The following is a 25,059-nucleotide window of genomic DNA, read 5'->3' as shown; positions in this document are numbered from 1 at the left end:
CCACCTCAGTGTCACCTCTATGTATACACCCACAGCTCAAGTCAGGAGCCCAGGAGTCAGACTTGTTTCTTCCTCCCCCTTCCCTCACACATCCAATCCGTCAGGACATTCTGCGGTCTACTCTTAAATATATTTCAAATTCCTCTACTTCTTTCTACGTCCACTCCTGCTCTGTCTGCAGGCTCATCTTAGGATGAATGAAGAGTCTTCTAAGTGGCCTCTCCGCTCTTCCTCTTGCTCCTTCCCACAAGTTCTCCACGTGCAGCCAGAATGCTTTCACCAAACATAAATACAAGTATGTTAAAGCCCTAAGTGGCACATAAAATGGAGCCCACGCTTCTCACTGTGGCTTTGTGCTGTCTAGCCTCTGTTGACAGTCTCCATCTCTTAGGGAAGCGATGTCTCCCCGAGCTGGCCCATCTACTCCAGCAGGACTGCCCTCTTTCCAGTTCCCACACACAGGAATTCCTTCCCACCTTAGACCCTTTATCTGTGTCACCCATTTTTGCCCAGAAGGCTTTGCCCTTGGCCCTTTCCCTGGTGGACTCCTCTCCAGCTGAGAATCGCAGCTTCAAGCTTTTCCTTTCCAGACAGATTTCCCCTGCAACACTCTCTTAGCGGGGTCCCCCCAGCTCTTCCTACTCATACCCTGTGTTCATGACCTTCACAGCACGGCTCTCAACTTGCAATTACTTATTTATTTGTCTCCCTGTTTGTTGTCTATCTCTCGAGAGAGAAATTTTCCCGGAGTCTGGTACTACTTCTGGTTTTCAAACACCGTACACTTAGCACAGAGCCTGGTCCCCCATACATATTGATGAATGGATGAATATCATGGTGACCGAATGACTCACTCTCTGAGACACCCTCCCCATTACTGAAAGTGTAGTACACTGACTAATAAGCGAAAAAATGATTCAGTCTACTTCAGTCAGATAAGCTCAGAGCTAGAACAAAGGACACGTGCATGAGCCTACGGACATGCTTTTAGACATGTGAGAAATCCTGCAACTCATGATGAGAGTGCTGACACAGGGCAAGATCTTTGGTCTATTCCATTGGCCAGTCACCAAGGACCCCCTGGGTCCCAGGAACCAATAAACTTTGTGGGATGGATGTCCTCAGTTCCATCAGCATTTTCCATCAGGCTGATATCTGACCCCAAATTTCTCTGGGACATTCAGGGTCTCTGGATCCCGTGTCTTCAGTGAATTATGAATTAAGTTTTTGAAGAGGAGTCTTTCTTCATAGACGACTCAAGGAAATCTATGGTTGCAACCATTTCACATCTCTCGGCAAACATGGGACCAGTTCTGCTGCTAATTCCCAGGGAAGTTAACATAAATGTTTATTGACAGGGCGGTCCTCAAGAAAATAAAGTTGCTGATTCATTGCCTTACACTGAAACCCTGTGTTTTTTCCCTCCTCTTCCTTCCTCTTTATAAGGAGACGCTCTGACGGAGAGTACATTTTGGGGACCCACTTGATATGATGCGGTCTTGGTTGCCTAGTCCTTCTTCTCTCTGCAGATTGTGGTCCCTGTAACAGCAGGAGGACCAGGTTCCCTCTTTCCTCTGGAGGACCAGTCTTCTAGGGACTCTGGGGAACAATGGAAGTCTTGAGTTTTTTCAAACTGGAAGTGAATGGCCCCATGGTGACAGTGGCCCTCTCCGTGGTCCTCTTGGCCCTCCTGAAATGGTAAGTGCAGCCAGCAGGTTCCCATGACTGTGACACTGTCAGCAACAGCAGCCCTGGAGCCTCACTGGAGCCAGGGCGGGGTATGTGGGAGTGTGTTTTTCTTCTTTTCTAATCTAGAGGGAGTTGAGTATTAACACAGCTTCAGAATTAAAAGCAAACAGCCAGGTTAATCTTTTGCTAAAATGCAATGAGATCGAGGTGTCAGGAAAGGCTGGTGATTCAGTGACGGAGAACGCTACACATAATTAAGTTTGAAAGAGATGGAAAAAGAAACACATTGGAGAGATTTGGGGAGAAGTATTTCCTCGTACATGTCATATCTTCTCACTTCACTTTTCTGAGATCCTTTCCCCGTGGCAGATATACTGCGGCTTCGGCCTCTCGGTTCATGACGTTAAAAACAAAAAGGACATAGGAGCTGTCTGGCATCGTGGGCCACTTTGCAAGAGGCCACTGACAGGGTTTTCTGTAGGTGGAAGGACAAAGTGGTGGAACTAATTTCCTAGTTTTCTGATACTTGATAGAAGGGAATGGTTTCTGACGAATGGAGTGTGTACAGTGCCCACACTGCACTCCCTGAAAAGATCTCAGATTTGAACTGAGGGCAGTTCCCTGTTTCTGGTTAATTCACAGGAGGCTTCTTGGAGTCTGGCCCTGCCAAAGGCCTGCGTCTGTAGATGGACGGGCCCGCAATATGCTCCATTAATACATATTCACCCGGCGGGTTAAACTTACTACAGCTACCCACTCGATCCAAAGCACCTGGATTTAGGTGGCTCTGGTTTTTGAGGGGAAAGTGGAAAAATTAATGGGGAACTCGAGTTTGAACAGAATTTCAATTTATGTTTCCGGTGGTAATAAAGCCTCCCCTAGATTAATAACTGGGAAAGCACTTTGAAAAGCATCAAGCATTATGCAAATGTGAGGTATTATTCTTTTGGAATTTGCATAGCTGAAAATGGAATTCACGTTTGATGTTCTAGGATGATGAAATGACTTCTTGGAAATTGGCTCTGAAACCCAGCTTCAGTCCCAGTGCTGTTTTTGCTTTTTTAACTGGTTTAATTATCTTTTGAACTTTTCTCAGTATAGCTTATCTTGCCTTGAAACCAGCCACATGCAAATCCAGGAGCAAGGAGCAGTTCTCATTCCCTGCCTCGCCCCATTCACCCATCTCAAAGTGCTCCCATGCTCAGGGCTGCACACACCACAGTGCAGACACATAGTAGGTGCTTAGTAGGTGTCAGCCAGCATCAGTAACCACCATCTCTGTCAGCTAACTGCAGAGGAAAGGAAATTGTTAGTGCTTCAGGTATATTTTAAATTTCTTCTTAATACGATTATGAACGTATTTTCCCATCAAGAGCTATGCTCTGACTGTGGTTCTCAAAGCATGTCCCGCCTGGATCTTCCAGGTGGTCTCACAGCATTAATGCTCATATTAGACACTTTTACACATTTCTGTTTTTGTTGTGGGTTTTTTTTTTTCCACTTCTCTGTTCTCAGCTCCCAGCTCAATGCCTGACTTACACCATGGCCTTGATAAATGTTTGATGAACGAATGAATGAATTGCATACGTTAATGTTGCTCTGGTCATGGAAGGGGGCATGTGTCCTGACTGATAAGCTGCTGTAACTGGATGTTTATAATCAGTGTAGATCAGGGAGTCACGGACAATGACACTGTACCATTCAGCCAGGCAGCTGTGCATTTGTAATCTACTCCCGGGGCCATATTAATAACCTGGGTCAAAGACACAGAGATTAGATAAAGGCACAAAGCAGAGGTGGTAAATAGGAAGTGAAAGCTAACTTCCATTTGTTATCTCAGAAACATTTGTTGATCTGTTCATGTATGCCAGGCATGGAGCAGAGGCTCTCTGGTACAAGGTCAGGAAACAGGAGGTTGGGATCAGATGTCCAAGACAGGGGGATACATGGAGGTTCTGGGGTAAGCATGGTGTCTGGAGAGAAGAATGCTGAAAGAGAGCAGGTGACAGAAGAAGGTGGCTCTGGCCGTGGCTCTGGATCCTGGGGTCTATCCCTTGATCCAGCTCAAGGTAACCATCCTCAGGCTCTCAACCCTCCTCTTCCCAGGCAAGGCTCTAGGTAGCCTCTGAGCAACGGACTCCTGCTTGAATGTGGTGGGGCCTCCCTCCTGCTCCATTCTCTTGAGAGATACTTGTGGGAGAGAGAGGGGTGCTCAGAGAAAGCTGGGGGTGGACAGATCCCCACAGCCAGCTCGCTCCTAAGAAGAGACTGTGGAGGGCGGCATGTCATGACTGTTCAGACTCCTTTGTCTTTCCTTTGAGAGTCATCTTTGCCATTGGGCTAGGTAAGATTGTCACAGGGAGCCTTAACTCTGAGAGAATAAAACTATGAGGATTACTTCTTGCCTCCTCAACCAGCCTGTGAGTTCTTACAAGGGAGGGGTGAGGTCTCACATCTCTTTGCAATTCCAGAAATTTCTAGTTATGGCACAGATGTTCTTCTAGCATTTGGTTCAATGGGGGTAGAGTTAAGAAGTACACATTCATCAGCCTAGCACCCAGGCCTTAGGGTTTAGCTCGTCTCCTTCCAGGGGCCTCCTCTCCCCCATCCCTCCCCCATATCCTGTTCAGAGAGCCATCATGTTGCTATATGCGTCCTTCCTTTGCCCTTGCAAGTCTCCATGCTTGGAATTCCCTTCCTCTTCTCTTTCCTTCAGGGCTAAGTTCAGGGACATCTCAGGGAAGCCTCTTCTGTTTGTCCAGGGCACTTCCAAGCCCCTACCAAGTGCTGCTTTTATCATATCTCTCATCACCCTCCACTTCCCTGTCCCCCCAACCCCAAAGCCCAGCAGGTAGCATTGGTGCATAATAAATGTTAGCTGAAGGCTAGTTCCAGCCTCTGATTTCTGCTGGTATTTTTCTTGCTGGTTTTTCTCTTAGCCTTCACAGATCAGTACAGATCTTAACAGTTTTGCCCACAGGAGTCACCCATTTTCCTGAAAGCCTGTTGTATTTTCAGTTCATACCAACCTGGTGACCCCTTTTTAAGCTGTTGCAGGTGGACTGTTTTTGTATCCCTACCCACCTTGTAGAAGAGAGACCATGCTATGTACTTAATAAAGACTTCTTAATTATGAAGTGTGTATGTGAATTTGGAAAGAAGAAGACAAAAGAGTCCATTTCATGTAAAAAGAGATCATTATAAAATAGGCAAAATAAATTTCAATAGTCTTCCTCAAAGTGCATTTGACACAAATTTCAACAATGCTTATTTAAATTGACAGGTGGCTGAGTAGTGTGAAGGGGGGTATCAGATCAGGGCTGTTCCACTGGGGCTGAGATGGAGCAGGCATATAGAATATATTAGCTAGAAGTACATGAAGCACATACAAAGGTGATTAACACACCTGACAAGACATTTTAAAAGCTCATTTTTTGTGTGTAAAAGTGTTTGAAAGTCTTACTTCTGGAAGAGATTTGATGTACAAGAAAGAAGTTGTGTCAACTGAATATGGCTAGAGGTAACCTTAACTCCTAGCGTATTTCAAGCACATCTAATACTTGGCAATTGGATTCCCATTGATTAAGATTCCTTTATTCTTTAAAAGAGTATAAGGAAGTGGCCCAAATATTAACAGTGGTTTCTTCTTCCTTGGTGGGGTTATGGATGATATTTATTTCTTTTTTAGTTTTTCTAGATCTGCCACATTTCTTTAATGAGTATGAATTACTGAGCAAAGACTACAAAATAAAAATAAAGAAAGAGAGAAATTTTATTTAAAAGAAGAGGAAATGGCTCTTCTCTAGTAGTGAAGAGGAAACCAATTGGATGTTTTGGGTGATTTCAGGACTATAATCTCATTATTTCTACCAACAGAGGAGAGTAGAAGGGGAATCTGTAGTAATGGGAGAGCTTCTTGACTAATGAGGCAGTGTGAAAGGTAAACTGTAGCAGTTTCATTAAGTAGCTAAATAGTAAAAGCAGATAAATATATGACTACACTAGCAGCTGAGAAGTGCTGTCTTGGAAAGATACAAGGGCTTTTAATGCCAGGCTGCATTTAAAGCTCAGGAGCCCCCAGACTCAGAGGTATGAATCAAGTGGTTGTTAGAGTAGGAATCAGGATGCTTTAGGATTCTGATCAAGTCTCATTCTAAAACCAGGTTAAGGTAAAATGTTACGGGTGATTATGAAGACTTAAGACTAGATTCTAATACTAAGCCCAGACCATATCTAGTAATCTAGATAATTGAGTCCTAGACCATATTTAAAAGAAACCATTGCTCCTTGGGAAGCAAGGAAGGCTTAATATCCACAAATCACTCAACATGACATACCACACTAACAGAATGAAGCAAATAAAACATATAATCATCCCAATACATGCAGAAAAAGCATTTGACAGAAGTCAACTTCCTTTCCTGATAGAAATTCTCAATGAATTTCTGTAAAAGGAATATACCTCAATATGATAAAGATTGTATAGGACAAGCCCACAGCTAACCTTATACTTGGCAGTGAAAAGATGAAAGCCTTCCCTCTAGGATCAGAATAAAACAACAAGGATGCCCATTCTCACCACTGCTATTCAACAGAAAGCTGGAAGTCCTAGACAGAGCAATTAGGCAAGAAAAAGAAATAATAGGACCCCAAACTGGAAAGAAGAAGTAAAACTGTCTCTGTTCATAGATAACATGATCTTAAGTATAGAAAATGCTAAAGACTCCATCAAAAGCTGTTAGAACTAACACATGAATTCTGTTAAGTTGCAGGATCAAACATATAAAATCAAACATACAAAAATCTGTTGCATTGCTTTATACTAACAACAAACTGTGAAAGAAGAAATAAAGAAAACAATCCCAGTTACAATAGCATCAAAAAGAATAAAATACATAGGAATAAATTTAACCACGCAGGTAAAAGATCTGTACACTGAAAATTATGACACTGATGAAAGAAACTGAAAAAGACACAATTAAATGGAAAGATATCCTGTGTTCATGGATCAGTTAGATAGATATTGTTAGAATGTCCATACAACCCAAAGTAATCTATAAATTCAATGCAATCCCTATCAAAATTTCAATACCATTTTCCACAGAAATAGGAAAAAAAATCCTAAAAATTTTATGGAGCCATAAAAGCAACGTTGAGAAAGAAGAGCAAAGCTAGAAGCATCATACTTCTGGATTTCCAACTATATTACAAAGTTATAGAAGTCAAAATGGTATGGTTCTGGCATAAAAAGAGCCACATAGACCAATGGAATAGACTAAGACATTCAGAAATAAACTCATGCATATACGGTCAATTAAGTTTTGATAAAGGAGCCAAAAACACACAGTGGAAAAAGGATAGTCTCTTCAATAAATGATTTTGGGAAAATTGGAGAGTAACATGCAAAAGAATGAAACTGAACACTTACTTTCACTATATGCAAAAAAAAAAAAAAAAAAAAAAGCTCAAAATAGCTTAAAGACTTAAATGTAGACCTGACACTGTAAAATTCCTAAAAGAAAACATAGGGGATAGCTTTTTGATAATTTGTCTTGGCAATGAGGTGTTTTTTTTTTTTTGATATGATACTAAAAGCACAAGCAACAAAAGCAAAAATAAACAAGTAAGAGTACATCAACCTAGAAAGTTTTTGCACAATAAGGAAAACAGTCAACAAAGTGAAAAGACAACCTACAGAATGGGTGAAAATATTTGCAAATCATATATCTGAGATGGGGTTAATATCCAAAATATATAGTAACAATAGTAACAAAACAGAACAAAATAACCCACTCAAAAAATGGGCAAAGGAACTCAACAGACATTTTTCAAGAAAGACATACTAATGGTTAACAGGTATAGGAAAAAGTGACTAACATTACTAATTATCATGGAAATACAAATCCAAGCCAAGAGTAATCACTTCGCACTTGTTAGAATGACGATCATCAAGAAGACAAGAGATAACAAGCGCTGGTGAGGATGTGGAGAAAAGGGGACGCTCGTGCACACGCTCGTGCACTATTGGTGGAAACATACTTTGGTGTAGCCACTGTGAAAACAGTAGGAGGTTCCTCAAAAAATTAAAAATAGAACTACCACATGACCCAGCTCCTACTCATGAGTATCCAAAGGAAATGAAGTCAGCATCTTGAAGGGATATCTCCACTCCCATGTTTGTTCAGCATGATTCACAATAGCCAAAAGATGGAAACAAATGTTATTGACCCATGAATGGATATATTGTGGTCTATGTGGACAATACTATATTATTTAGCTTTAAAAAAGAAGGAAATCTGCCATTGGTGACAATGTGGATAAACTTGGAGGACATTATGCTACATGAAATAAGCCAGACACAGAAAGACAAAAATGGCATGATCTCACATATATGCACAATCTAAAAAGTCAACTCATGGATACAGTGAGTAGAATGGTGGTTGCCAGGGACTGGAGGATGGGAGAAATGAAGAGATGTTGGTCAAAGGGTACAAACTTTCAGTTATAAGATGAATACGTTCTAGAGATCTAATGCACAGCATTAGTAACTATAATAATAATGTAGAATATGTGAAATTTGCCATGAAGGTCATCTTAAGTGTTCTCACCACACGCACGCAAATGGTAACTATGTGAGGTGATGGAAATGTTAGCTTAATTTTGGTAATCATTATACAAGGTATACTTATATCAAACATCAAATTATATACCTTAAATATATACAATTTTCATTTGTCAATCATACTTCAATAAGCTAGCAAAACCAAACAAAACGCCCCTGGGCTGGAATACAGAGCCCAGCTGAGAACTCTTGAGTTTGTCCGAGCAAGGAAGCCACATCAGTGTTCCCTGGTATAATCAGAGGGAGAGGGAGAGGTATCTAGCTACAGAATGAGGCTATTTGAAGATCAGTTTGGCTACCATTTCCCAAGTTCTGTTCCTAAAAATGTTTGGGAAATTAAATATAAGGTAAGGCTTCTTGGAGATTCATAGCATACCAAGGGACTGAAAAGTTATGCAGTAAAGAAATCTCTTTAACTTCACTTGACCCAGTTTCCCCTGAATGTATTGGATTAAGAAACGCTGAGTATGGCAATAGCAACAAGGGCGATCTCAACTAGCTGAGACTGTTCCTTGACAAGGGTGTGTTGGTGGTGGTCAGGCAGCCCCATAGCCTGGTGGAAACGGAGCGGCTGCTGACCAGAGGAATAAAACCTCAGAATGATCCGTTTGCAAGCTTTGAGGCTCTAGGGTTGATGATGTTTACTTCAGGCCATAGATGGTATGGAGTCTAGAGGGCAAAGGAGGGCCAATGCACGGGCCGGCTCCAGTTCAGCATCAAAGTAAACAAACAACCACAGCTGTCTGGCAGTGGCAGGAACGCTGCCCTGGGAGGTGGGGAGTGGCCCTCGACACCCACCAGGAATGCCACCAAAGCACTTCTTGCATGGTGTGGGGCATTTGGCACAGATGACCACCGAATGCCTTCTGGATCTAGACTCCACGCATGGGCAGGTCTGTACGAACCAGCTACTGCTGGTGAAAAGCAAGTCCGATAAAACACAAGTGGTCCACTAGGAACTGCTCCCTCTTCCTCACTCATCCTCAGCAGTAGTTCTCATGGAGGGGAGAGAGTGTCCTGGGAGCTGGGAAACATTCTCACAAAGCAGTTTGGGGGGGGCTTCATTAGGCTGTGTGCAGGACTCTCTTCTTGCCTTCCAGCCCTCACTCCTCAGAATTTCTGGGTAGCCAGCCTATCAGAGGTGGCTTTGGGAAGCAGAAGGGTCTCAGGCTGGGTCTGGAAATATAAGGAAGAATTGATGGCAGAGGAGAGGAGGGAGAAAATTCCAGGTAAGGAAGAGTCACCATGTCAGGGTGTGTAACATTTGGTAGAACAAAACATTAAGGGTGTGAATAATGGACGCATTTTAGAAATACATTTTAAAGGCCATGGATAATTTCCAGTGCCCCAGAGCATCTACAGAGGGATGCATGCTATTTCCATTTTTTAATTTTTTGCACTTTTTGTTTAGGATATGATGGGTACTTTGGTTTAATAACTCAGCGATGAGCTTGGAGATAAAATTGAACCTGCTTAGGAAAACTAGGTCTGTGCTTCCTCGAGGACCATTTCACAGAATATTATTTTTTGTTTTCTCTCTTTTAAATAGTTATACACAATATTCCTAGCCTTCCCCTCACTTTATTGATTTTCCAGAACGAGAGTACGAGGCGTGACTATAAAGTAACGTGACTGATTATTTTAGCATACACACCAGAACTTATACAGCCAAATGAATTTTATGACCTTCAAAGGCATTTTCCTGATAGGCTAAACCTTTGCAGCAGATATGCCACTATCAGAAAACGCATTCTTAGCACTTTTCTTTAGGAATGGTCCTTGGTGTCTAGAGGCAATCTTTTGACAGCCTCAAGGCAACCAATTGTCCTCTGTTTTAAGAATAGATCGATTTTTTTTAACCAGTCCAAATTTTGGCAGATTGGTGATTAGACAGGCAATATTAGTTTCAACTCAAAATAAAAGGTGATTCTAGAACAATAAGGCTTCTTGTTTACTCAAGAGGTTTTTGTATCAGGAAGCCAGGGATGCTGTTAAGGAGCCACACTCACGGGGCATATGCATTGGTTGTTCGCTTTTGATTTTGTTTTAAGGAAATTAACAGCAATAATCTTAATACTTGTGGTCATACTTTCTCTTATCTTGTGAGAATTCGGGCTTCTCCTAGCATCTACTCTTTGGGAAGAGATGAAAGAAGAATCTCATTTGTTCTATAAACAAAGCAAATAATCGGATTTATGTTGGTGCCTTCCTGTGATGCTTGAGTATATGCTTGGTGCTGCTGTCCCTGGGAGAACAGTGGCTCTTCCAGAAATAAAGTTACTGACTGAACCCTTCCCTCCACCCCTGGATACCATAATAACAACCATCTTCTAGGCTGTCATTTGCCACTGAGGATAAGTGCCCTGTCTTTGGGAACCTGAGCAGCGTTACAGGGATTTGTATATATAACGTGTATCTGAACGTGGGGATGGAACTCTGGAGAGAGAAGGGACAGGGGACAGTTGTTCATATTGCTGTGCATCGGTGTTTCAATTATTAAGAGCCACCTCGTTCCTGGTTTGCCGGAAATATGTGACATTGCACAACTTCTTTGAGGATGGGTAGGGGTGGAGTGTTGGCTGAGTGGGGAGATCCCCACGCCCTTGGGTCTCCTTGTCTTCCATCTCCTGGCAGAGTCTGGCGCTGGGCCACACTGCAGGGCCATCCTCAACTTCCATATGTCCTTGCAAAGATGTGTCTTTAGGTTTCAGCTCAGCAGACAGCAATTCCTGAATGTGTCCCAGGAAGGGGACAGCCCTTTCTTTGCTCAAAGGCACCTGGATGGCCTGAAAGCAAAGCCAACCTCTACACATAGTGGCTTCAGCCAAACCCCTGTTTTCTGAGCACTACACACAGACACCCCGGGGAGAGCCAGCACCGTGCACCAAAACCAGCCTCTGCCTCCACATTTCAACTGCAAGTTGCCCTAAGACCCTCCCCTGGCATTTCCCTCCTGCCGGCACACAATATGCCTATTCTCTTCCCTGCTCCTGCTCACTCATCACAGTCCCTGCTGTCTGGATGTCCTCCTCTCTCTGTTTACATCCTGGCCATCCTTCCAAACCTTGCCAAAGGCCACTCATCTAGAAGGTCATCTTGACCAGGCCAGCCCTGAGGAGCTCTGCCCACCCGGAACTTCCATAGTGCCCTGTGGTCTCTAGAAGTCACCTTGGTACCTACCATGTTATTTCATTGTGGATGCGTGTGTCCTACCTTCCTACCCTGGCTCTAAGCCCCTCAAGGCAGGGCTAAACCTTAAGCCAGTGAGTGCCTTGGGCACAGTAGGTATTCAGTAAACATCAGTGATGGTCACTGAGATGACCATGTGAGATGCCTCAGGTCACTGAGATGCACATGTGGGCCTGTGAGTGCCGGGGATGGCTGGGTCAATCTCCCTCTGACTTGCTTGCACACTAGTGGCCCCGTGTTCCCAACGCCTAGCAGAATGCCTTGCACGTGGCTCATGGAAAGAGTAAATAAATGACTTCTTTGTTCACACACTCATTGAATGCTGAAGGTTTTCAAGGCTGCGTGCTGGTTCTCCCTCATTGATGTGCAGCGGATAACATTCTCATGAATTCAGATAGATAAAGCAATTGTCACATTCGAAATTGAAGAGCAGGTCTTGGATGCAAAAGGAGAGAATGGGACAGAATGTAGGACATGGCCATTTAGAGATGGCATATCGGGGAACACAGAGCTCTTGGGGTCTGATCCGGGCACCCTGACAATCCTGTGGTGGTGAGGGGGTGATAGGAGGCATCCAGCCCCCAGAAGAGAGGCATGAAAGGACAAACACTTCCTCATTCACAGTTCTATTGAACACTAATCCCCAGTTTAAAGCAATGCTATCTAAACTCTTTACCAACATCCACTGTTTATATTATTTCCCCATAGGTCCCATTGTCTAAATAACAATGCATATTTAAGTAATGATTGATTTTCCCATTTTAATCATTCCAAGACAATGATAGAAGCTCTGCCAATGAGAATAGCTGATCAATGAGATAACCAGCATTAGTGTACCAAGTTATATTTCCGCTCCAAAGCAAAGAAACTTGGCATTTTCATTAACCTGCGCAATCTTATTGTCAATAACTGCGCGATTTACATTAGACCCTTTGAAATGTTGGAAATATCTCATGTATCCCCTTCCTGTCTTGGCAAATCAATAGGCAGCTGGGAACCCCAGGCTGTAAACATTGTAAAGCATAGTCAGTTATATGTTTAAGTGTTTGAATTCTATTTGTAACAGAGAGTGACCAAAATTGGGAACATCATCTCATGACAAAAGGGATGATAATGGAAGGTAATTGGGAAGTTCTCAGGAGAACTATGGCACCGTGCAAATCAGCTAGGCCTTTCTAGTTTAGGACAGATACACTTTTTCCACCAGAAGAAGTCATTTCATCCTTGCTAGTTTCCTCATTAATAAGAGAGGGCTGACAGTCCCTGCCTCTCGGCATATGGCACCTTTCCACCTGGCCACCCAGGCCAGCTCTTGCTCACCCTTAACGGTCAGCCAATCCACATTCTTGCCAGTCTTGTTTCCTAAGGGGTCCTTGAATTGTTCTTTCCTCTATCTCTGCTCTTGTTCTACTGTAATCCAGGATTTCGAGAATATCCCTTGGCAGGAAATAGCCTCCCAACTGGTTTCCCTGTCTCCTGCCTGTGTCCCTCAAATTTGTCCTGTAACTCTACAGCCAGAATAAACACCACAGGAGCTCACCACATAAACCCTGTCCTGCATAAAACCTGTCCATGGTGCCCTTCCCACTCAGGGAATGAAGTCTCCCTAGCCTGCTGTGCTCACCCCACTCCACCCCACCCTCACCACCCCACCAGGCTCCTTCCCCCCTGCCTATTCATCTCCTTTTGCCTCTCACCCAACACTCTCCTTTCTGGTGCCCAAAGTTCCTTCCAGACACCATGCTGTTTACCACCCATTTCCTTCCTTCTACTGGGGTGCCCTCCCCTGCTTTGTTCAGGTGAGAGCTTCTGCATTCCCTGTGCCCCTGGCCCACTGCACCTGGTCCCTTCTCTCACTTACCACTTATCTAAGGTGAGCTCCTCAAAGGTGAGCTCCTCAAAGGACTGGGCCTTACACACCTTCCTCCTCGAGGGCCCAGCATCATGCCTGGGCCACTTAATACATTTCTATTGGGTAAACACTCACTCAATTTTCTGTTGAGTCAAACCAAGCTGAGAGATAATATATACAATTTGGCACCATGGACTTGGCATATATAGACTCCCAATACATGCTAGTTGTTCTTTGCTGCTCTGAATATTATCACAGAGAATTTCCATTCATTTCTGGCTGCCTACCACTGCAACCAGCTACCACTCTTTTATTTGTTATATAACAAAATGTCATTGACTTGAACTCTGGATCTTAACAAAAGATTCTGTCTTTCTAATTTAAGCTAGCCTGGGCTGTGGGTGAAGTTCATCTCTGTAAGGGAAGAGTTGCTAAACAAAATCATAACATAAAGGTGACTGTGGCAACCTCTTAGGAAAGCAAAGGACCTTTGAGCACTTTGGCAGTGCATTCGTTCTTCAACACTGTCTTTGAAAACTCACTAAAAACCACTTCACTCTTGGCTGCCCTTCTGCACTTGTGCAATGACCCAGAGCTTGAGCTTTGGAACCAGATTGCCTGGATTCAAACCCTGGTCAGCCTTGTAAACTTAAGCAAGTTTGTAAGGTCTCTGTGTCTCAGTGTCCCCATTTGTAAAATAGGGATAGTAACTGTGCTTACCTCATAGTATGTTTGGAAGAGTCAATGAGTTAAGACATGGAGTAGACTTGCCAGGCCCAGTAGCATTCAATAAGTGATAGCTATTTATTATCTGATTACTGCAGGCTTTTAGTCAACAATAATTATGTAGCTCCTGGGTAGATAGCTCACGATTTTATTTTTAATTAATTTATTAATGAATTTTAACATCACTCAGAATTCTCCCATGATCTTCAGGAATGCACTGAAGTGAAAAGTGAGGGGAGCTATACTCTAAACAAGTGGTCTTGTTTTGAATGATCTTGGCCTTATATCAGCAGGCTGCTTTTGACCTTGAATAAGTAAGATGAAGTTTCAAAATACCTGTTGGATTTGGCAGCTAAAAAGTTTTAGGTGCTGTTGGAGATGGCCACTGATGGGGTGGTGGGAACAGGAGCCAGAATGCAGCAGGTTTAGAGGTGATTGGGAAAGCAGGCCATGGAGGAGAGATGGACTTTTCTTTCAAGCAGAAGATCTGAGATGTCAGTGGCCTTTCCAAGCTTCAGTTTCCAATGATAAAATGGAGACAGAGTCATCCTTCCCTTATCTCCTTAAAAGGGAGTATGAGTGCATTGTGATTGATAAATCTTACATCCACATATATTATTATTAGTCTATTATGGCAATTGTGTATCTCTTAGTTGTAGGTGTTTAAAAAGAAAAGAAAATCCATTTCTTGAAAAGTGCTTTATAAATCAAGTTTTAGGGATGCCTGGGTGGCTCAGTGGTTGAGTATCTGCCTTTGGCTCAGGGCATGATCCCGGAGTCCTGGGATCGAGTCCCACATCAGGCTCTCTGCATGGAGCCTGCTTCTCCTCCCTCTTCCTATGTCTCTGCCTCTGTCTGTGTGTCTCTTATGAATAAATAAATAAAATCTTTTAAAAAATAATAAAAAATAAAAATAAATCAAGCTTTAAACCCAATTCACTTTCTAGAAAAATATAACTCTCCTATGACAAAATTTATATTTGTCCTCTGATTTGAAGAGTAATGGCACAATTCTATTTGCCATTTGGTCTTTGTTTCATTGATTGACACATGCCTTGCCCATGAATGTGAGAACTGGAAGTGTAAATGATGCATATCAAATCAGTACATAGATCCTGGTAAGTCTTCCTCCACTCTCTCTCATAGACCAGACCTTTTGTTTCCTGTACAATCCTATCTAAGCCCTTATCTTCATTATCCCTTAAATATGGCACTTTGTTTCTTTGCAGATTCTAATCCCTCTCATCTTAAAACATCCAAGTAAACCAGCCAGCCAACCAACTAATCAACTACCCACCTCTTCTTTGACTGTGTGTTCCACTCAGCAACCTTTCCACCCATCTTTCTATTTCCAGCTAAGAGGCTTCAGAAAGAGGATCCCACACTTGCTCACATTCTCATCTCCCATTTGCCCTTCAGCTCCACTGAAATGACTCTTTCCAAGGCCACTCATAAATGGATTAACATTTCCCCATCCTTGTCTTTCTTTAGTGATTTGTAATAGTTGACTCTAGTATGTTTAGTCTCTGTTGTTATTGGGTATATTCCAGAGACCTCAGTAGAATAGGGGTAAAAAAGAGGTGAAGTACCTTGTTTATAATCCAATGGCCTCATTTTACAGATGGGGAAATGAATATGCAGAGAAGTCAAGTGAATTGACCTGTATTAGCTATTGCTGCAATGCTGTGTAACAAACCACCCTAAACTCATTGGCAAACAACATCATTTCTTTTTCTCACAGTCTGTGGGTTGGTAGGGGTAGCTCTGTTCTAGGCTGTGGGTGGGGTTCAGATCTGCTTCATATGTGTTTGTAATTAGGCCCAGACTGAAGAGCATGCTGGGGAAAAAGCTCTATTCCTGAAAGATCACAGGAATGCCAAAGATGCCAAAGGAAATAATGTCTCTTGAGGCCTCATCCTGGAAGTGGTTTAATGTCACTTCTGCCCATATTTCTTTTGGTAAGGCAAGTGGCATGCCCAAGCCTAACACTAATGGGGTGGGGGAAGAAGACTCCACCCACCATAATGGGAGGTTCTTGAAAGTCATCAAGTAAAGGGTGACGATATAGAATTTTGATACAAGAAGAGCATGAAGAATTGGAAGCAATGATTCAATCTACCACATGCTCCAAGATTTCACATCTGGGTTCTGATCTCTGGCAAAGCAGAAAGACGTCATAAGTGACAAGACAAAACAAAATAAGAAACAAAAATAAAAACAAACAAAACCTTAAAGCTATTAGGTGCTTGGATTTTTACTGTAAATGAAAACAATAATCTCTGAAAAAAGAATGGACATTGATGGGGAATTTGGCAGCTGAGACACCGACATGGCAGGTCACGGTGGTGGGTCATGGTGAACTAGTACCAAGAATACTCAGGGTCAGGGCTCAGGTTGACCCGAACTGAGCCTGGGGATGTGCCCAGGAATTTCTAGTTGAATAGGCAATAGAGGCCAGGGGCTGACTGATGACAGAACTGGAGCATACTCTGAGAAGAACGAATATTGATTCAGGAGAGGAGGTGGGAGAAGGGAGTAGCTGACCCATAGAGGACCCAGCTCCAGTCTGGAAAAGCAGGATGGAAAGGAGGCATCACTGAAGCCCAGAAGACCTGAAGAAGACTGGGTGTGGAAAACCTAGTGTGGCCATCCAATCCTGAAATATATTACAACCAGAGGACATCCTTGTAGATTGTGAGCTGTGTTGTTTAGGATAAATTTACTGTTCTACGCTGGGCAGTAAATTTATGGATGCTGTTATGCCAAGAAATGGTTATGGCTGAAAACATAAATAGTTCCAGAATTGTTTTAAATATTCTCATGGGTGTAAAGGCGTACTGTGTTATTAAAAAAAATATATGTTTTAGGATTATCTCTTGCCCTTCAAGAAGCTACTCCTTGGTGCTGGCTAGTGGTTATAAGAAGAAAGAGCATATCCCAGTCAGAAGGCCTGTTACACGGGGTGAATTTCACTTGGGTTTTCAAAGACAAAAAGAGACTTTTGACTCCCTTCCGTGCTCCTCTCTGCCACACACTTGTGTACACTGTCTTCGATGAAGTTGCTGGCAAATTTGAATAGGGGACTGCTCTTGCAATCCAAAATCAGCCACAAAATTTCATTTCCTTTTTCCCTATAAACTGTATGTGCTGAGTAAAACAACTAATTATAGATGAGTTAATGTAATGATAAATACCAAAAGAGCCAGGGCGCCTCGGTGGCTCAGTCAGTTAAGCATCTGACTGTTGGTTTCAGCTCAAGTCATGATCTCAGAGTCATAGGATCCAGCCTACTTTGGGCTCTCTATTCAGCGAGGAGTCTGCTTCCCCTCTTCCTCTGCCCCTCCCCTCACTTGCACACTCTCTGTTGGTTTCTTGCTCTCAAATAAATAAATAAATAAATAAATCTTTAAAAAAAAAAAAAATCACCCACACCCCAGCAGGCAAAAACAAAGTAGGACATTCAGAATAAGCTGGGGGAAAAAAATATATTTTTGAATTAGTGTCTTCTTTCATTAGAGCCAGTTTCTTTCTCTCTCCCCTTTTCTGCCCTAGAGTGGCGAGGAAGACCCCTCCCCACCAACACGCACACATAGGTTACTCCCTTCAGGCTCATTTCAGGGCTGCTGACAGCTCTAATGGTCTATGCACTGGGTTGAGTAGGTGTTCCCCCAAAACTCATGCTCACTGGGGATCTCAGTATGTGGCCTTGGTTGGAAATAGGGTCTTTGCAGATGAATGTAAGTTCAGATGAGGTCACAATAGATTCGAGTGGGCCCTAATCCATGAGTGACATGCTTATAAGAAGAGGGAGGGACACTGGATGCAGACACAGGTAGAGGGAGGATGATACGAGGGCACAGACACTCAGGGAGGATGCCATGGGACAGTGCAGGTAGAGTTGGAGGGATGTGGCTCCAAGCCAGCAACTCCAAGTATCACCAGCAACTGTCAAATCTAGGAAGAGCAAGAAGGGGTCCTTTTCTAGAGCCTCAGAGAGCATGCCCCTGCTGACACGTTGATATCAGACTCTGGCCTTCAGAACTGCCAGAGAATATATTTCTGTGGTTATAACCCCCCCAGTTGTGGTGCTTTTCTTTTGTCCTAGAAGACTCTTATCATCTCCTTTTTTCCATCAACCTTGCTGAGCCAGAGCAGATCCATTAGGGGCCCAGCCTGAGGGTCAGGCCCTTCCATTGGTCAGACCAGGCCTGGGATGCACCCCTGGGGCCAGCTTCTAAGCCTCAGCTTCCCCATCTATGTGATGGACACAATGAGGATGTGGGTAGAGATGAAAGGACACAGTGATTACGAAGTGTTTGGTACAAGGCCTGACCCATAGCAAGTGCTTAGGAAATGTTCCCGATCATGAGCCATGTGATTTCTGATGGCTCTGCATCCATTTTCATCCTCCTTAGTTGGAAATTTCCTTGATTTTACTCTTTGGCAAAAGCCAAGAAGGTCCTGTGTGTTGTCTTGGTGAGGTGAGTACCTGGCAGAGGGTCTGGCACAAAGGAGGCACTCACTACATCTTTATAGAATGAAGAATAGAATGACCAAATCCTTTTTTTTTTTTAAGTTTAAATTCAATTTGCCAACAATAGTATAACACCCAGTGCTCATCCCATTAAGTGCCCTCTTTAGTGCCTGTCACCAGTTACCCCATACCCCCACCCACCTCTCCTTCTGCAACCCTTCATTTCCCAAAGTCAGGAGGCTCTTATGGTTTGTCTTCCTCTCTCATTCTTCTCCACTCAGTTTTCCTGCTTTTTCTGATAGTCCCTTTCACTATTTCTTATATTCCCCCATATGAATGAAACCATATGATGATTGTCTTTCTCTGATTGACTTATTTCACTCAGCCTAATACCCTCCAGTTCCATCTACGTCAAAGCAAATGGTAGGTATTTGTTCTTTCTGATAGCTGAGTAATATTCCATTGTATACATACGTCACATCTTCTTTATCCATTCATCTTAGAATGACCAAATCTTGTTTCAATACCTCATCATACAGACCTTACAAGGTTCAGTAACCAGCCTGAAAAACCCAGGGTAAAACTTTGGAAGAAGGATGTATTTTAATTAAATTTGCCCACACTGGGGCATGGGCAATGTGGCAGCCAGCTCCCAAGACAGCCCCTAATGATCCCTGTCCCCCAATTTTTACAGCCTTGCACAGCCCCCTCCCCCGCTGTATCAGTCAGTCAAATGACCAAAAAAATACAGCAGAGGTAACGAGATCTTCTAAGTTTAGCTTTTAAAAGACTGAGGCTGCCATTTAGGGCCTTCCCTCCTTCCCCTGGACTGCTTGTTTAGAAGGAAGCCAGATGCCCCATTAAACAGCCCTACAGAGACTCACATGGTGAAGCCTTCCAACAACTACGTAAGTGAGCATGGAAGCAGATTCTCCAGGCCCAGGCAACCCTCAACCAGTGCTGCCTCAGAGGACAGCTTGACTATAACCTAATGGAAGACCCCGAGCCAACACCACTCAGGTAACCTGAGCCCAGATTCTTGACTGTTACACAGAGACTGTGTGAGATAATAAATATTGGTTGTTTTAAACCACTAGGTTTTGGAGTAATTTGTTACACGGCAATAAATGACCAGTACAAATGATGAGCCAAGACTAGGGCAGGAGACAGTAATTGTATAAGGGATTATAAGGTGCAGGAGGCAGGCAAGAGACCAAACCCAGATGGGTTGACCATGGGAAAGGTCAGGCTGGTTCTATAGGTCTGCACATCTGAACCAGAGCCCAGAAGAATAAGAGCCAGAACCAACCCCACTAATGAGCAAAGGACATCGAGACTCTCGGTGATCTTAGACTGGAGCTATTGCTTTCTGACCTTTTTCATACAATTTCCAGTTAGACCTGCAGTGGATCACTGTAGCTAGGAGATGAACAAAGGCCAGAGGGTCAACTTGCTAAGAGTTAGGTCAGTGCAAAGATTTGGGGATTATAGTAACAAACAAGATGCAGTGGGATTATTAGTGTTTTTGAAACACTCACAATATCCTTTTGTTATTTCGATTGCCTAAGCATTTTAAGCCATCTGCTAAGCTGGGAGACAGAATTGGGTTTCCCTAGCCTGTTCCAGGCTACTGGGCAGGTCATAGTTCAATAGAAAGATGGGAATATTGGCTGGGTTTATGAAGACATAACCTCACATCCAATTGGCAAATATTTTTTGAATGCCTACCAGGCAAGATACAAAAGAACAGAATCATTCTGTGCACCAGTTCCCAATGCCCCAGCCTACTGACTTTGGCTACTTAGAGATTGAAATTCGTCTGGCCAAAGAACAGCTCTTCTACTCTGCACAGGCCAGGCTTCACTTTGAACTTACCCGTCCTTATTTCAAGCCTCGTGGCCCTGCTGACTCAGTGGCTAATCTGATCAATTGATTTGATCCCAGGGGATAACAGAGTCCCATGAATGGCATCTGCCTTTTCACAGGGGTCTCAGAGTCCTTAACCCACAGAAGTGAGCAGGGCAGGCCTCTCTGCATCTCCTGTTTAGTAGATGGGTTGGGTTGTAGGCAATTTGCTGCTCTGCAAACAAAATGAAAGACAGTAGAGGCTGTTAGCTAAGAGCACAGACTCCAGAACCAGACAACTCAGCTACTTACGAGCTGTGTGACCTTGGGTGAGTTACTTAATCTCTCTGAGCCTCAGTTTTCACATCCGTAAAATGAAGATGATCATAATAGCACCACTAGCACGGAGTGTGGAGAGGAATAAATGAGTTAACGTGTGAAACACTTAGAACAGCTCCTGGCTTGTGGGAAACATTCTGTAATAGTTCGATATTATTATGCAGGACACAGAGACAGGAGTAGCCCCCTCTGTCCTCTCTGGGCTCTAATTTAATTGTCTGTAAGGGTTCACCCAAGGCAGATGTCTCTCTCTCACAACAACATCTAAAGGGTTCTTTAAGGACTTCATAAAAACAAAAGGATTAACTACAGATGACTAAGCCCACATGATGGAAACAGAACCAGGTACAGTAAATAATGAACTTAGACAGGATTATATTCCTACAAACAATACACTGAGCTTTCCTGCTCTTCATTTACAATCCCTCTGCATCAGGGAGCCGGTGGTCAAAGAGAACATCCCTATGTGTCTAGGACAGTCTGGGTGGGCTCCTGGGGGAGATAGCCCTGTAGCAGAAACCTGAAGAATGACCAGGACTTTCCAGGTGGGGAAAGAGGGCAGACACAGACAGGGAAGAGTGTGCCAGGACCAACCAACCGAGTTAAGCAGGCACCTGGGACACAAGATTTAAGGAGGCACTCACTCTCAGGGTCGTGCAAGAGCAAGGTTGGCACTTGCACATCCCTGAGAGTGAGTGCCTCCTTAAATCTTGCACCCTAGTTCCCTCACTTGTATCACCTTAGTCCTGGCCCTGGAGAAGAGCATGGGTAAAAGCCTGGAAGGGTAAAACAAATTGGCGTAACTAGAAATGTTCCAAGTCATGCAAAATTGCTGGGGTCTAAAGGCGGGGGAGGAGACCACTTGGAGTGGTGCTGAAGAGTCAGACCAGGGCCAGATCATCCAAGGCCATATGTGCCAAATAAAGGAGTTGAGTGTTTAGTGACAGGGAGCCAACAAAGAGTTCTGAACTGGGCCATGGCGTGGTCAGACTTGCGTGTTAGCAAGATTCTTCTGGCACTAGAATGGATGGCAGATTGTCGGATGAAGGGAGAAAGCAGAGGCGGGGAGGCCAGGTCAGGATGCTAATGAAGACTCCATGCCCCAGGGAGACAGGAGGCTGAAATAGGGCAGTGCCAGTTAGCAGAAAGGAGAAGAACACACCTGAGATGTTTTGAAAGCAGAACTGACGGTACTTGAGGGCTGACTGCTGACAAAGATTGATGGAAAGAGTCAAAGATGACACTGAGGTTTCTAATTGGAGTTCTTAAGCAAGAGAAGAAGTACCTGGAAGACTGTTAGTTACCAGGGCTTCCCCAAGTCAGAGGGACATCCCCTGTCCCCCGATTTGTTTTCCATAGGATGTACTCTCTGGGGGCTGGGATGCCTTACTCACCCTTGTGTTGGCAGCCACCCACACTCTCTAAGGGTCGCTTAAATGAACTGGGTGGCTTCCGGACCCCAGCCCCTCATCCTGCTCGGTGGTTTGGGGGTGTCACAGTTCTTCTAGGATGGCTGTGCAGCTGGGGTCAGGACAGCCTCCCATCCTGGACCTGTAGGGCAGTGGGACTGGATGCCAGGGCAGGGTCTGGGCTGGCCCGGAGCTCTAGGAGGTAGGGAGAGGAGCGGGGGAGGCGAAGGCAGTGAGGGCCTGTGGGGAGGCTGGGGAAGCTGGAGTTGTTAGGTGAGGAGAGCCAGTTTGAGGTCAGAAAGTCGCTTGGAGAGCAGGCCAAGGGGCAGTGGGTTGGGGTGAGCCCAGAAAGGCTGAAGCAGCTGAGCTGATGGGAAGGGGGAGGTGTTCCGTGGCACCCCAGACACCAAGCCAGGGCAAGAGGAAGTGCTGAGGCCACAGGGCAACGATGGGAGGCAGAGGACTTCCTCTGACACAGGCTCAGCCCCACACACTGACTCTGTGGTTGACGAAACCCCCAGAACCTCTTCTATGAAGTCAAGTGAAGCCAGGCCTCCTCTTTCTGCTCTGCGTGCATTTTGCCTCGTTCTCATAAAAATAAAGTGAGTAAAAAAGCCAGTCTGAGCTCTTTGAAATATTAATTAAAGACACCACCGTTTCCTTATTTAACTGAGGGTTGCTACCTCATTTGGGATTATTAGCAAAGCAAGACAGCCTTTGTTGTGCTTGACAAAGTGATTAATTCAGACTGTAGGTGAATTTTGGCTTTCTTGACATCTTTTGATGTGCTAAGATTCCCCAGCGAGGACAAACATCATCAATTACTTAAACAAGCCATTACCTTGAGAGCACAATTATCAGTGAGGCCCAGGCTACTAATTGGCAGATGGAGAGATAGAAATGAACTCTGGGCTCTGGCCTGGACCCTTACCTGTCTACGAGGAGCAAGAGTCCTTTCATTTGTCTCATGGTGACGCTCCTGCACATCTGGGGCAACCCAGTTCTTTTTCCACCTCTGCAAAAAATACATCTTGGGTGATGGTGTCTCTAGATCGAGAAGCAGCCTGTGTCTCTCTGATGAGAAACTCTCTCTGTGGGCAGGGCTGTAGGACTCAGCAGTGGGGCAACTCGAAAGACCCAAGTTCACAGAAGCAACATTCTTTCTTGATGGGAGTTTGTAAGAAATTTGGGGGCTTGCTTTTCTCCTCTCCTGAGCACATACATCCTCTAGCTTCTGCTGGGTGCAGCAGGATGGGGCAGGGGCTCTTGTAGGATGCCACGTCTGGGCCTACAGTCCCCTGACACATTTAGGCCTCCCAAGGCCCAACTACAGGAGGCAGCACTTCATTTTTAAATATATAAACATATAAGATTAGATGTAAGTTGATCTGCACTTCAAATTTATAAATTTAAATATATTTTATTTAATAATATTTACTATACATTTTCTTTTAATGCATGAAGCCACTAGTCTTTTTTTTTTTCCTCCTCCATGCTGGAAGAGAAGTTTGAGGGGAAGGTTTTATGCCTGAATTTGTTTATGTCATTGTTTTTTCCAGTGTGTGTATGTGTGTTGGGAATGCGACTCAGACTAGTTAAATTCAGTCAAGTATCCGACACTTAAGCAAAAATCTGGAAGTATTTCATAAAGACCATTCACTTAACTGATTTTATGACATAATTCAATTGCTTTGCTCTATTTTTAAAAAATATTTTATTTATTTATTCATGAGAGAGAGAGAGAGGCAGAGACACAGGTAGAGGGAGAAGCAGGCTCCATGCAGGGAGCCTGATGTGGGACTCGATCCCAAGACTCCAGGATCATGACCTGAGCCAAAGGCAGATGCCCAACCACTGAGCCACCCAGGTGCCCCTGCTTTGCTCTATTTTTAAAATAAAAAGCTAAGTTGGTTGCGTTTTCATCTTGTGAAACTTCTCTGCGCTACCTATCATTCTCTTTAATTCTCGCTGGTGCAGAAGGGTAAGGCCTGCTCCCAGAATCTCTCTGTGGCCAACTGTGATGTAGGGGAGAATCACAGAACAGAGGTTGAGGTGGCTTCACTGAGCCCCGTCCCTTCCTGACCACCAGCCCCGACTCCAAGCCCTTTGCTGCCTCAGCCCCAGGGATGCCAACTAGTCCCTGCTCATTTGTTTTCTTGGGGATGAGATGGGCATTGGAAAGCCCGAGAAAGCAAGGCCCCCTGAGGGTGCCCCCATGCTTCCCATTTTTGGGCCTCCTGGTTCACCAGCCGTTCCAAAGCAGCCCTCTCTTTCAGTGCCTTCACCTGCTGTGGGTGACCCGGCTCTCTTTAGTCGTGTCAGCTTTGACATCTCTGTCCTCAGTTTCATGGTTTTCTGGAGGTTGGTCCTCTTTGGAGAGCCCTATTGTTTGAAAACCAGCCTTGAGGGGAAGTAATAAGCATAAGGACTGCTTGTCATTTTTTTTTTTTTTCAGCTTCAACAAATACCATCCAGTAGTTGGACAGAGGAAGTGTTCGTATCAAAATACAAAGCATACATTTCAACTGGTATGAGATGCTTCTTCACTGCAAGAATCATAATGTAAATGCTTAATCACTGCTTGTCATGAGCCACTGAAAGTCTGTCTGGTCCACTAGGCTGTAAGTGCCACATCCCTGCAGCCTCCCTGGCACCCAGCACTGTGTCTGGTATGAGACATGCAGTGAATATGTGTCGACCCAATGATACTCTTCATTTGTAACATGTCAGTTAACATTAGCCCTAACAGTGATAAAGCACTTCACTACCAGGACCTCTCCCCTTCGGGAGGAGGGTAAACTACTATCATAGTTTAGAATAAATGCAATGGCAGAAGCAGACCAGCTCTCTCCAGTCCTGAGAAAGGGAAATAGAGGACAATAAGATTCATTTGCTCTAATTCTCCACGTGCACT

The 25,059-nt window shown here is 44.1% G+C and overlaps 1 protein-coding gene across 3 annotated transcripts in view; it reads left to right on the top strand.

Moving 5' to 3' along the window:
• Window positions 1-25,059, top strand: part of TBXAS1 (thromboxane A synthase 1) — a 161,813-nt gene that overhangs the window by 7,167 nt on the left and 129,587 nt on the right. The window contains exon 2 of one of the 3 annotated variants that reach the window (XM_025433736.3): window positions 1,530-1,698. The exons of 1 other annotated variant lie outside the window; for it this stretch is intronic. In XM_025433736.3, coding sequence (XP_025289521.3) covers window positions 1,610-1,698 — 89 coding nt within the window. In that variant the 5' untranslated portion in view covers window positions 1,530-1,609. Of the gene's footprint in view, window positions 1-1,434; window positions 1,699-25,059 lie in introns of those variants that run through there. One more of the 3 variants, XM_025433735.3, reaches the window with a different exon arrangement.

The sequence above is a fragment of the Canis lupus genome, chromosome 16 (genome assembly GCF_003254725.2).
Source record: "Canis lupus dingo isolate Sandy chromosome 16, ASM325472v2, whole genome shotgun sequence".
In the NCBI taxonomy this organism is placed as follows: domain Eukaryota; kingdom Metazoa; phylum Chordata; class Mammalia; order Carnivora; family Canidae; genus Canis; species Canis lupus.
Note: the sequence above shows the minus strand (reverse complement) of the source record. Positions and strands in the feature narration are given on the sequence as shown.